The sequence below is a fragment of the Leptodactylus fuscus genome, chromosome 11, assembly GCF_031893055.1.
Source record: "Leptodactylus fuscus isolate aLepFus1 chromosome 11, aLepFus1.hap2, whole genome shotgun sequence".
NCBI lineage: Eukaryota > Metazoa > Chordata > Amphibia > Anura > Leptodactylidae > Leptodactylus > Leptodactylus fuscus.
In genome coordinates, this window is record NC_134275.1 from 38,908,957 (window position 1) to 38,922,706 (window position 13,750).

At 43.8% G+C, this 13,750-nt stretch overlaps 1 protein-coding gene across 2 annotated transcripts in view; it reads left to right on the forward strand.

Annotated features, from left to right (window-relative positions):
* WNK3 (WNK lysine deficient protein kinase 3) overlaps positions 1-13,437 on the forward strand; it is a 69,876-nt gene extending 56,439 nt beyond the window's left edge. Inside the window, exons 15-25 of one of the 2 annotated variants that reach the window (XM_075259488.1) lie at positions 17-133; positions 2,052-2,195; positions 2,277-2,331; positions 3,840-3,968; positions 5,817-6,631; positions 7,965-8,199; positions 8,628-8,755; positions 9,213-9,706; positions 10,243-10,454; positions 10,882-11,084; positions 11,648-13,437. In XM_075259488.1, coding sequence (XP_075115589.1) covers positions 17-133; positions 2,052-2,195; positions 2,277-2,331; positions 3,840-3,968; positions 5,817-6,631; positions 7,965-8,199; positions 8,628-8,755; positions 9,213-9,706; positions 10,243-10,454; positions 10,882-11,084; positions 11,648-11,962 — 2,847 coding nt within the window. In that variant the 3' untranslated portion in view covers positions 11,963-13,437. The remainder of the gene's footprint in view (positions 1-16; positions 134-2,051; positions 2,196-2,276; positions 2,332-3,839; positions 3,969-5,816; positions 6,632-7,964; positions 8,200-8,627; positions 8,756-9,212; positions 9,707-10,242; positions 10,455-10,881; positions 11,085-11,647) is intronic. The other variant, XM_075259489.1, reaches the window with a different exon arrangement.
* The last annotated feature ends 313 nt before the right edge of the window (positions 13,438-13,750 follow it).

Sequence of the window (13,750 nt, forward strand, 5' to 3'; positions counted from 1 at the left end):
CTTTTCATGCCCACAGGTTTCAAACTTTGGCGATAACATGGTTGAGTGCCAGCTGGAGACTCACAACAACAAGATGGTCACCTTTAAGTTTGATGCAGATGGAGATGCTCCAGAGGACATTGCCCTTTATATGGTTAGTTTCTCTGCATGAACACAAGCCATCAGGTCATGATCATTGGTACGTCTAGAACCCCAACCAATCCTGAGAATGAAAGGGCAACAGCACCAGTTTAGTGTTGCACCTTTCAGTCTTCCAAGTGAATGGGGCTGGATGCAGTTCCTTGCATAGCAAATGCTAGTGACGTCACTGTGCAGGGTAAAGCAATGAAGGGAGGCACAGACTTTTCTTTCTCGAGATTGGCTATAGCTGACACCAGCTGGTATTGCAGAACACTCTTATCCTGGCAAGACAGAAGGTATAAGTAAGAGGGTAGGGGTCTCCCTCTGATAATAATAATAATACATTTTATTTATATAGTTCCAACATATTCCGTAGCACTTTACAAATTGTAGGGTTCAAGTACAGATAAAAAGATCATTACAAAGAAATAGTCAAATTTAGCCGTCAGAAGATCATTGGAGACTTTTGTGAGGGCCGTTTCAGTAGAGTGCAGAGTGCGGAAGCCAAATTGTAAGGGGTCAAGAAGAGAGTTAGCAGAAAGCTAGTGGATTAGGGATCAGTACTATGGTAGGTGAGGGGATCAGTACTATGGTAGGTGAGGGGATCAGTACTATGGTAGGTGAGGGGATCAGTACTATGGTAGGTGAGGGGATCAGTACTATGGTAGGTGAGGGGATCCGTACTATGGTAGGTGAGGGGATCCGTACTATGGTAGGTTAGGGAATCTATGCCATCCGGGGATTGGGCAGTTATTTCCCAACAAATCTTATCAATTTTGTCATGGAAATAAGTGGCCAGGTCATCAGCACTAAGGTCTGCACTGTGACAATTGGGAGTCATTTAGTATCAAAGCTAGTGGTTTTCCTGGAATTACAGAGGTGTTGGTGGCGCTGAGTGCCAAATAACCAGCAGATCAGGTAATTCAATCCAAAACAAGTGGCTTTATTCAGCTTATAACAGGAACAGAAAATAACAAACAGCCTAGCCCACACTCAGGGCACTAGCTCACTTCTAGAACCCTGACTACTCTATTGAGGGCAAAATATTCTAAGGATTCTTCTCACCAGCCTGGCTCACACTGAGCTGAACTTAAGTCCCTTTTGAATTCCAGTCTTCTTGGGACAGACCTCCTGTCTGTCTCCAACTGGTCCACAGTGCACCTGCTCCTGCAGGTCACCTGCAGCACTCTCCTGCTGTGTGCACTCCCTCTGGAGTGGAGTCCCTTTCCCAGGTATGGGTGTGGTCAGGGTCCTTTTCAACCCTGTTTTTGGTCGCTCTACAGCGCCCTCTAGGATCACACTTTCACTGCACCTTGGGAGTGAGTAAGGAATGGAAAGTTTCAAAGAGCCTTTTAGGGTTACAAGAGAGAGAAGAGATGAGAGTGGTGAAATAGGGTTGTTTGGCGAGGTAAAGGGTTGAACTATAGGTTTTGAGCATAAATTTGAGGTGGAGGAGATCTGCAGGTGTACATGATTTTCTGCACAGACGTTCAGCACACCTAGAGCACTGCTGAAGAAAACACGTCTGTGGCATGTGCCAGGGTTACCGCCTTCTGCATCGAACTATCTAATAGGATAATTCAGAATTCACAGTACACTACTATGTAAAATCACTGGTATAATACACTGCAATGCGTCAGCTACTAAAGCTACATCATAAAAAAAAATATAACTGGTCTTGCAAAGGAGCCCACAGTCCTCGTACGACTAGGTCAAAGGAAAAATAAAGAGATACAGTGGTTTGAAGGAGAAGGGGGTGTGAAAATAATTACCAAAAATGTAATCTCTCTGCGATAGGTGTTCTAGGTCCACAACAGAAATTTTGAGAAATTGAGTTAAATGAGGTCCCAGTGGAAAAAGTAAGATAGTCTAGCCTTATTACACCTTAGCATAAGTCATTCTGAGAAGTGTGTTTTTTCTTAAATCTGTAGGTTGAAGATGACTTTGTACTGGAAGCTGAAAAAGAGAAGTTTGTAGAGGAGCTGAAGCTGATAGTAACACAAGCCCAGGAGATCCTGCGCAATGTTCCAGTGGTAGAGAGAACAGAACCCACCACATCAAAGTCAGCGAGTCATGTGAGTTAATGTAATGATACTCAATGAAGCCGGACATATCTTTTTTATCTTTAATATTGAATTTCGAAATTCCTGTTCTAGATGGGATCTTCTGAGCATGTGCAAGTGGCAGCCCCGGCGTCTGCACCAGCTCCAGGTAAGTGTCCTACTGGAAGCAGAAACAAAGCAGTAACAGTCAAATGGCATTGGAGTGCTTGAGATGTAAGCAGAATAGACACTCCTGTTACTTAGGAGATTGAAGACACTGTGGCAGTCGGGAGTGTTGCACCCTGTTCTTCAGGCCAGTGACCGCACATTCACTGATCACATGGCCTTGCTGCAACTCAGTCCCATTCAAAGTAATACTAAGGACTGCTGTTATACAATAATGGGGGTGTGCTCATCCTACCTCCTTTCTCTCTTAAATTCCAAATGGACCTGAAGAGTCCTAAATATTGCGTCTTTTAAATAAATTAATTTATTATGAACTAGCCTCTGCCTGCGACTTCGTTTGCGTGTTGTTGACCTCGATGATCCGCCTATATTTAGCAAATTGCGGCCGCCTTCCCAGCGTTTCAGCAGCTCTTAAGCTGTCCTGCTGCTGAACTTGTTCTTCACGCTGTGCCTGTGATTGTTCCGGCATCTCAGCAGCTCACTGGGACGCCGTATAATGAGCGTGTTGTTGGCGTTGATGATCCACCTGCTAGGGCGTTTCAGCAGCTGCCAAGCTGGCCTGTTGCTGAACCTATCCCTCGCGATGTGCCTGTGATTGTTCTGGCATCTCAGCAGCTGAGTGTGTTGTTGGCGCCGATGATCCCCCCCCTGAGCTCCGATTGAGAAGAGCTCTGTGACTTCTGGCTACCTTCATAGCTGTCGTTGTTTTAGAATTTTGCAACAAATTAGATTTTTTTTTCCCTGCCATGTTTAAAAGTAGCAAACTGCCAATTTGGATTAAAGGTGTTTTCCCATCCAGTGTGTCAGCATGCTGCCTGGAGTAGATCAGATAATATGCAGAATGGACTGAGGGTTAGCTGATTGTTTACACAGAGACATAATAGACCAGGCTTTATCAGAACCTGGGATAAGCTGCTGCAGGAGCAGTGTAATATAGTATGTGAATATAAATTCATAAGAGTTGTGAAGCCATGTCATTTACTGGGATAAGAAGTAGCCTATGTGTTAATCGAGGTTACAATCTATCTATGTGCCAACTTTCATTCAAATCTGTTTAGCCGTTTTTGTGTGATTGACTAACAAATATCCAAACTTTCACATTTATAATATTAGGGTGCATGCACACTACGTAACGCCGGGCGTGTATGAGAGCCGTACACGCCGGCGTTACAGCAGGGCTGCCGAACAATTCCCATTCACTTCAATGGGAGCGCTCGTAAACGCCGCTGTTACGAGCGCTCCCATTGAAGTGAATGGGAAGTGTTCGGCAGTCTGCCGTAATGCCGGCGTGTACGGCTGTGATACACGCCCGGCGTTACTCAGTGTGCATGCACCCTTAGTAGGAGGATAGGATAGGATAGGAAGGATTAGTAGGATAGGATACATAAACACATGTACAAATATGATGTGTGTGGTTTTGTGTTTTTTTTTTTTCTGTTTTCTTTTTATTTATTTATTTTCTCCTCTCAAAATGTATTCACTTTTTTATAGGGGAATCGGTGCCACAGTCATCACCTGTAGGACGATGGAGGTTTTTCATCAACCAGACCATTAGAAACCTTGAGGCCCAGTCGTTTGTCACCCAGACTGCAGTCACCAGAGTTCCTCAGCAAGCTACAGGTTTGGAAATAATAGTTACATAGTTCAGTTATTGTGAATGGTCTGAATTCACATTTGTGACCCATGTCCTATATGTATTTGAAGTAGTGCACGTATACATCCATAGTGGATCTATACATCCATAAACATCACTAGCCAAGTGTTTTGATACTAAAATCTATGGTCTGTATATAAACTTTATCAGCTGTACTAAAAAGTGTAGCTGACTATTAGAGATGAGTGAGTACTATTCGATCAAATACCTCCGCGCCATAGATATTCGTGTAAGCAGCCGAACACCAAGGGGTTAAACTCATCGAATATTCGACAGACTTAACCCCTTGGTGTTCAGTCGCTTACACGATTACCTATGGCGCGGAGGTATTCGATTGAATAGTACTCACTCATCTCTACTGACTATACTTTTGGATAGAGATCATGCAAAAAAACACATCGGTTTACTGTGAGTCAGTGGTAGACATATGCAAGTGTATAGACATAGGTGGCTGGGAGAGCTTCTACTCTGCGGACTTCTTACCTTTTTCTTACACTGGCATCACACTAGCACCCGGACTCCATTTTCAGTTTTCCGTCTTCTGCGTGTAGAAACCTGTCAGACTGGGTCCGGCCGTGAGCGTCGGTGAGTGTTTTATGCTCTCCACCGCGAAACCGTTTTTTGAAAGAGTCCTGCAGCTTCCAGTCTCCTCCTCTGTTTTGTGCAGGAAACGGAAACCTGTATGAACGGAGACCGGGCGCAGATGTGAACGAGCCCTTAATTCTGGGGATTATGGTTTTTCACAGGCAATGTGTATTTGTAGTGATCATTAGTTCATGTCTTCCTTGAAACTTAACAATTTGCAGCATCAAAGGGACACTTAATCCGCTATCTACCCGCATTACAGGATCTTCCCTCTACTCATGCTCTAAGATTTACTGTCCTTGGAGAGGGGGAAGACGCAAACCTCCTCGGTGCTGACAGAAGTACTCAAGGGAATGTGCTTGTGACGCAGGAAAAATCTGCAAAGGAAACTTGTCTCTTCTTTTCCCAGAACCCTAGACTGATGAAGCTTTCCTATTGTGCTGTCTGAAAATAGACTAGCATTGCATCAGCTTGTCATTCACTCAGTGTCACTTATTACCCGTAAGGCCGCTGTCGTGACAGTGAATGTGACCTCCTGCTAACTTGTACTGCGAGTGTGAAGTGAGTTTAACCTGTGACTGGAAGCTGATACATTGCACAACATAGTTGTGTAGGATTGTGAAAACAGATATCCCATCACTTTAATAACTACCTACTCATGTATTCATGTAACTCTGTGTCTGTGGAAATCTGGTCATACACATTAGATAAATGTGGACATAGTGAGGTAAAAAACTGGCAAACAAAGTTGCAATTTTTGTGCACAAAAGAGGTTGTTTTTTTTTTCTTTTTTGTGTGCCATACTTGGGTCATGTGAGGATGTGCAGGGGGTGAGATCATCGGTCAGGTTTAATATTTACACCAGAAATCCGGAATAAATGATGCTGGGAATGTAAGCTAGCTATGAGCTGGTGTAGATTTCCCACCAGGTGCCCTCCATGGCCCAGCAGAGGGGGTTCCTAATTTTTGTAAGGCCCTTTGTGCCTCATCATATATTAGGTGCACCCTCTGCTGGGAATGAGGCTATGAAGACTATAGCTAAGTTAATAATACCAGTCTTCATAAAAATTCCATATCAATTTCTAAAATCTCAAATCTTTTGTTTTTGCATGAAATAAGTTCAGTTGGATGTTTCTGGCAGCTGCTTATCTCCCTTTCCTGACAGCTTTCTTATGTGCATTTTCAGTAGACATTTTCTCTGTAGTCTTATTTTTTTCCCCTCTCTCTAGGACCGCATCATGAAGCAAGGCGAAGTCTTCCTGATGATCTTTCTAGTGCTAAGCAAAGCTGCTCCTTTCAGACAGGGCACAGTATACTCTCCACTTCTTCAGATGGCCAGGTTTCTTCCAAAGAAACAGCGCCTCTGCTAGTTACCAGTCATGTAGTAATTGGTAATGAAATTCTGTCGGCTACTGTAAATAACAATAGCTCAGTCGCAGTTCAGACTCAGAAAGAGCCTGAGGTCTATATTAACAATATAAGTGGTGTGACTGAAGCTCAGCATCTAGCTGCTCACAGTGCTGGTGATCAGGAGGTGCAAGTGGCAAATGGTGGCGTTTACACAGCGGAGTCCGCTCTACAACCCACTTCTGTTCCCTTGTCTTCTCAGAACAACACAGCTATGTCTCTTAGTCTCACAAAAGCAGACAGTATCGGTGCTGCAGAGGCTCCTTACTACCCACAGACTCCTGTCTCTGAAGTATCGCTTGTGCATTCCACTTCAGTTCAGGAGTCTGACAATGAAGGGCCCCCCAAAATAGAATATTCTGATAACTGTATCAAAACCCTTGATGAAAAGTTGAGAAACCTGTTATATCAAGACAGCTCTGCCAGCTCTTATGCCGACAGCCAGAAAGAAACCCAGAGTACAGAATCCCCCCTTTCATCTTCTGCTGAGGATACCCTGTCTTGTCCTGCCCCTGAAGCAGCCATTGCAACTCCCACCAGTATTCAGGCCACTCCGGAGCAGACAGAGCCTGTTGATCCTCTGCCAGTCAAAGCTGCTGAAGCGGTCATTGCAGTTCCTGGTGAATTAACGCCATCTGTAAGTAATTCTCGTCTCCAGGATGTACCTGAGATATTTCATTTGCTGGAAGTGCAAGTTTTCTTTAGTCTCTTTTATGCCTATATTTCTATCTCTGAAAATCCTTGCATGATCTGATCCTGCTGAAGCTTTTCTACATATAATAAATCCATTTCCCTCCTGCAGAGAGCCTTGAAAGCCCATAAGACGCAGCCAGCACTAGAGGGAGCTTAGGAGCATGCGCTATACTCTATACACAGAATTTTCTGATAATCCAGTACACCCTGAACTTCCTCTAGTGGTTGCTGCTGGTGGGCTGCATGTTATCTTGTAAAGGAGTCATGTTGCGAAATCCCATCCACATTTACACATCCACACCAATCATAAGCTCCATAGACCTTCACTGGATCCTTGTTCTAGTAGTCAGTGTGACCCACGCAATTCTACATTTATTTATCATCTATATTCTTTAAAGGGAGTGATGCAGGGAGAGAAGTTCATTCCCAGTACTGGATATGTATTCATTCCTATATGAATGATGGTCCACTAGATTCCAAATCAGATTTGTAGCTTTTGGCCTGTTTCTGTCAGTGCTTCGATTCTCTGTCACCACCTCCACTCTACGTCAGTGGCTTTCACAGAGAGTAGAGCAAAGTCGATCATGTGAAAGAGAGTCAGAGTGTCAGAAGGAGAAGTAAAAGACTGAGACTTCCGGCTCACTGCAAAGTTAATAATCACAGTGCTGGGTAGGCCTTATCTATGTTACTAAGGAAGTTTATCCTCAATTTCACCCCGATTCTGTCTCCCACTGTTTTCAATGGGAGGCAGAGATTGAAGCAGGTCTTACCACGGTATCCGCAGCACAACTCATCCAATTCATTAGGCCCATATAGTGGCAAAAAGCTGAAGCAGAGCGGTGGAGGCTGAAAAATGAGTTGGGAATCGGAGTTTACTTCAATTCCACTTTATTTTCCACTCTGTTAATGGCCCCTTAAGCGAGTTATTGTCGTTCCATCACTGGGGACCTTATTTGTTTGCAAATATAAAAAATATTACTCTATATAAAGTTAATGTAACTGTATAAGAGGAGGGGGAAACAAAAGACATTCTTTATCATTGTTCAAGGCTCTCTAAGGGACCTAACCTTGGACAACTGGTCTTTATTTATAGCAATGGTTGGAAGTGCATTGTCTTTCTCATTGGGAAAACAACACTAGCGCGGACTATTCTCCTTGGGCTGGACCAAATTTATTTTATTATTATTTTTTTTTTTATAAAGGCTTTCCTCAGATGTTTCTAGTATTATTCACATTATCGATTTCTTCTTTTTCTCCTATCATTTCATCCTCTCCAGGAAAGCTCTGAAGACGCCTGGCATCCCGGAAGTACTTCTCATGCCTGCACCAAACGCTCTATGGGCTCTGGAGCCGCGCATCTACAGACAGGAGGTGGATATTTTGGCCTAAGCTTTACTTGTCCTAGTCTCAAAAACCCTATTAGCAAGAAACCGTGGGCTCGCAAATTAAAAAGCTGGGCATGCAGATTGCGGCATTCCAACAGCTTATTCAAGAGGTCAAGAGTCCGTCAAGGTAGTGTTGCTTACAGTTAGGCCCGTACCATAGGAACATCCCTTTTGGTTATTTCCGTACGTATATATTTTTCTTTTTAGTGAGTTAATTTTTTATTTCGTTTTTTTCATCCTCAGAAATGTTCCCTCACGTTTCTTGCACCTTCACTTTTTTGCCTTTTTTATTTGTCTTTTTTGTGTTTGTCTAGCTGTGTCTTTACTGACACGTTGTAAGAGCATCGGATTATCATTGCTTTATGTCTTTCATGTGAACCACTGGTTTTTGCCTGAGCATGGCAATATGTATTTTAGCTGGAGCCCGCACGTACTGTTGTATTCCTTTGCCCCCTCCTTCACTTTGGTAGTAGGAAATCAGGCCTTCACATTTTGTACATTTTGCAGAAACACCTGAGCTTTGCGCTCTGTTTTTTTTTTTAATACTTCTTTTAGCTGATGATGACGGCGTGAGACGAGAAGTCCCCGACGCTACTCAAAGGGTAGTAGAAGCACTGGCTGAATGTGCTTTGTCTGAAGGAACCTCAACCGGAACCAGTGCCTTTAAACGTGGACGTTTTCAGGTATGGCCTGTTAAATTTAAAGGGATTTTATAGGTTAAAATCTTCCTGGCACTTGATCAGCTCTGGTATCGGACCCCCATCGACCAGATATTAATGATCTAGATCATCAATATTTAATTCTAAGAAAACCTCTTTAAGCCTGAGACTATGCATTGCAGAAAAGCTGCACTTTTTTTGTTGCAGATTGTGCTGCCAAACTTTGGAGTATATTTGGCACAAAGTAGAAACATAAGCAATTCCTTTATATCTCTCATTACTTTTGTAGCCACTCTTGGCTCTGCCTCAAAAACTGCATCAAAATCTGCAACAAAAAAGTGTGGCCTCAGCCTAAGCGATTTTAACCCCCTATGAAGTTAATTTGCACCACATTTGAGGGGACCTTAATAAATTTTTAGATAGAGAATAGTAGGAAAAGGATTAAGGCACATGATAAATATGTAGTAATTTTCATCTGCAGGTTGTCACAGTTCCACAACAAGAGCAATCCGTTACAGCTGAATCTCCCAGTATTCCTCCTACATCCCTGCAGTCAGATAAAACCTTTTCTGCAGAAGAGACGGAGTCTGCCGCCACTAGAGCTGAGGAAACTCCGCAGTCTGCCAGCACAGCTTGTGAGACCGATGCATCTTCTCTTACCCCTGACCGGGAGCTGGAGGAAACCTCTGCCACGGGTAGCAGTGCCCCATCCAATTCAGTAATGTGGATGAAGCAGGTCCAGAAACAAAACAGCTTCACAAAGCAGCCTAGTAGTGACTCTGAAATGTCTGCAACCCCTGGTAAGGCCCAAGATTTCAAAGCCCGGGAGCCTGTGCAGAACTGTCTGGGAGAAAAGGCCTTCACCCAAAAGCAGAACTCCCTTCTCTACTCGCCGTCTTCTCCTATGAGCAGTGATGATGAATCCGAGTTAGAGGATGAGGATTTAAAGGTGGAACTGCAGAAACTTCGGGAAAAGTTAGTGTATTTGATGTGTTCTTTACAATAAAACCTGAGATCTTTGTACTAAAATTAAAAGCTTGGTAGAGACTAAGATGATATTATACAATTTTTACTAATATAAAATGTATTCTGTAATTCATAGTATGAAAAGGGGAGAATGCACCCAAGTCATCAAGGTAGACTGATCACACATGCTGTAGATATGAAGGAAAGCACAGTAGGAGGGAGGGAATGGCATAGGTGGTATATCAGGGTACACAGAAAGGTGGGACTTCATGGAAAGGGGGATCATGTTCTCTTCAGCTTCAGCATTTGTCAGCACAAGCGAGCAGAGATTTCTGCCATAGTGAAAGTCAGTCCAGGTATAAAGCTCTACTGATATATGAGGCTTAGTAAAGGCAGCATCTTGGACACACAGACCTCACATGCAACAGGTATTACTAGGAGGGGCATCACAATATGAGAAAGGTCTGAAATTTAGTGCAACTTTCTTTAGTGCTCTACATTTAAATAACACCTAAAACAGATGCATCTATTTATTCCTTATACAGGCACATTCAGGAGGTGGTGAGCTTACAGGCTCAGCAGAACAGAGAACTACAAGAAGTATATGCACGCTTGCGCGCTTTGCGAGAAAACAAAGCACAGAACTCTGACAATTGTTCCCAACCAATGTCCCCACGTCGCCCCAGGTCCCTGAAAAGTAAGCAGCGCAGCAGACCACAGTCTCTGTCCCACATGGATAATGGAATTGGACATTCAGGTAAATTGTCATTCATACTGGGGATACCTGAACTATTGGCAGGAAGCTTTTATATGAGCATTTATTTACAGTAGACTTATCTAATAGCCACTTGGTACAATATGGCTAACAGTACAGCAGGGGTTTTCTGGGCTTAGGCATTGATAACCTATCCTTAGGGTAGATGATTGTTCAAAAAACAGCAGGGAGATGTAACGCCTGGGACCATCGATGTATTGCTGTTTGAAGAGACTGCACTGTTCAGGTGTTGCGGTCTCTTCACTGAAAACCAAGCTCCGCACTGTACATTGTACAGCAGATAAAAATCGGACTGACCCTCCAGTCTCAGCAGGACCAACCTACCATCTAATGTGTATGGGATGTCCAGATTGTCTCCAACAACAGGTGTTCAACCTTCTAACATGGTGTTTTTGTGTACATTGTTCAGATCAGCAATGCAGTGAGAGTAACTCAGATGCTTGCCAGCAGTCAGTCTCCGAGAAGAAGAGCCTGTTCACCGATGATCTGCATAAGCTGGTGGATGACTGGGCAAAGGAAAACGCAGGCAGCTTGCATCAAAAACCCAGCCTAAATCAGATCAAACTGAACCAGAACCGCCCAGAGACAGATGGCTGGAGTCGAGTTCATGAGGTAAGAATTTGACCCAATGCGTGTTCCTTAACCACTCCCAGATCACCTGTTGACTATATGTGTTCAAGCGGTCCACAATTGTAGGAGCAGGTTGTTGGCTGGTAATAGAGCCGGACCCTCCCACAGGGAAGGCAGGGACTGTTTATTACTGTCCCTGCCTTCCCAAACACGCTCCATGAACGGTGTGTACACATGCATAGAAGCTGCCATGATGTGCCACCACCACTTCCGGCCCTAGGGGCCAAGGAGAACTGTTTGAGCTGCTGGGTCCTAGGCTGCAGCCCAACTGCATTCACTGTCCATGGAAAACTGAAGGGGCTGTAGTGCTGAGTCTGGGCTGGCATATCCTAAAGGTGATTGGTCACTGCTGCCTGATTTTGTTTTAATATTTTTGTTTTTGTTTTGTCGTTTTAATTTTTCCTGGTAAGTTACAAGGCCTGTTTTCTGCCGATTATAGAATTCTCCCTTTGTATTTTATATGATGTATTATTTAGAAATGATTTTGTAGTGAATTTTTGTTTCTTACTAGTTAATTTTTTGCATTTTGTTCATTTCACTTTTAGGCTTCTGCGGTCACATCCAACTTCCCATCCACCTGGGTCCCCGCTCTGTCTCAGATTCACGGGTCTGTTCCAGCTGCTATCACTCAGTCACTTGTACTCCCAAACTTTGCATCTGGAGGCATTCCATCATACCCAATACCACATGCCTGCCAGCTCAATGCAATGGGCAGCAGCGCCTACCCTGTACAGTGGTCTAATCAGACGCCAGGCCTTCCTACACAGCACCTTGCAGCATACCAGCCTGGAATTGGAATGCAAGCGTTTCCCTCCGCTACAGCTCCGAAAGCTGCTACAATCCCTTCCTCCCCCAAATGATCCCTTTAAATGACTCTAGACTTTTCTCTGGGATTTCCCTGCCTTCCTGTACAGACTACATCAGACACCCTCTCGCCGTTCCTTTGGTTGTTTTACCTCTTTGGTTGTGATACAAAGGGTGTGCTGTTAATTCCTTCCCCCCCCGATTATTGAGGATTTTTTTTTCCTCCGTGCTGTGTTGTGTGAATTGGGTTTGAACGTACCCTAGTTGCTACACATAGTCATCCTGCAATGTGATTTCACTTTTTACTTTTTACCTTGGAGAAAACAAATAGTGAATTTTTTTGAGGGAACTCCTGGTGCCATACAGGTGAATGAATGTGTCCCAGCCTTCAAAAGAAACTGCAGTCAAGCGAAGTACTGAGTGAGAGGTGTGGGGAATATTTCACATGGCTTATATTCTGCCATCACCTCTCCCAAGCTTTTGTACAGGGTTACACAGCACAACAATGTCTCCTTTCTACTACAAAATCCTCTTGTGGCTTCTTTGCCTGCCCCCATGTCAGTTTTGTAGGCTGATCAAACACCCCTGGAAAATTTTTCTTCTCATTGTTTTAGTTGTATCCAGTTATTCCATTTCAGAATATCCTAAAGCAGAAGCTCCCTACACCAGCTCTAGAATAATGTGAATCGATATGCTGTCGTGCAAAAAGTTTCTTTTGGATGCTTTCTACCCAGGCAGTGGTACAAATTCTGCCGTACACTGGCAGCAACGAGCTTTACTGGCTTCAGAGCAGGGTTTCTTGGCTTTGCTATGGAGTGCAATGTCTCTATGGCTTCACCTGCATGCATTTAAACCTCCCCCTCTCCCCCGGTACCTTCTTATAACATAGAGGCCTTCTAGCTTCTGTCTTTCGCACAACTGCTGCTTCTGCTTTGCCTGCAGACTCTTGCTGTGCCTTGGGGGATATTGTACATTCTGCCATCTATGAATTTGATACCATGCCATTTTACCCATTTGCTGTACTTAGACCGCAGCGTGTAGACCGAAGGAATTTTAAGTAGAGCTTGTTGTAGATACATTTTTATACTGAATAACTTTTTTTCCCCCCTCCTTTTACAATTTTTATTATTTTAATGAGGGCTTAATGTGAATGAGGTTTGACAGTGTTGCCGATAGTCTATAGACCTAGCTTAGAAGCAAAAAGGTCGGGGAAGATGGGCCTTGTGAATCCAGAAAAATACCCTTCTTCATAATAGCAGTACTAAACTACTTTGGATCTCAATGAATTTTCCAAAGCCGAAACTGCCAGGTTAATAGAGGGGAGGTTCTGGTCCAAAGCCATCACAGACTATCCCTTTAAAGGTGTAATGTAGGCTTTAAGAGCGCCTGTCTCTCCCTCCCTCCCTGTGAGAAGCGTTACACTGTCTGGCCTGTGTCTAGTATGGTTTTGGTCAACACAGTGAATTTTGGGTGTGACGTTAAAGAAGCGCTGCAGTAAAAAAAACAAATTGTCCCCCTCTGTTTGAAAATGAACCTGCAAAGTGTGATTTTACTGAATAACTTGCACTCCCCTTTATTGTGGAGTCACGTGCTCCCCTCTGGTGCACTGATCACCATTCTGGTGCACACACAGGAGCTCAAACTCTCAACACCCACATGGGTAGCAAGCTAGATGCACCATGTGTACACCAGGGTCTGGCCAATGAGTGCAGCAAAGGAGTAAAGAGGGGGTCAGGGTGATATTTACTACACTAACCTCATCCTGGTTTTGCTACCAGTCACACCTAAAGTAAGTGAATGTAGTTACACAGAAATCCAGTGACTCTTGAGCAGCTGCACCCAGC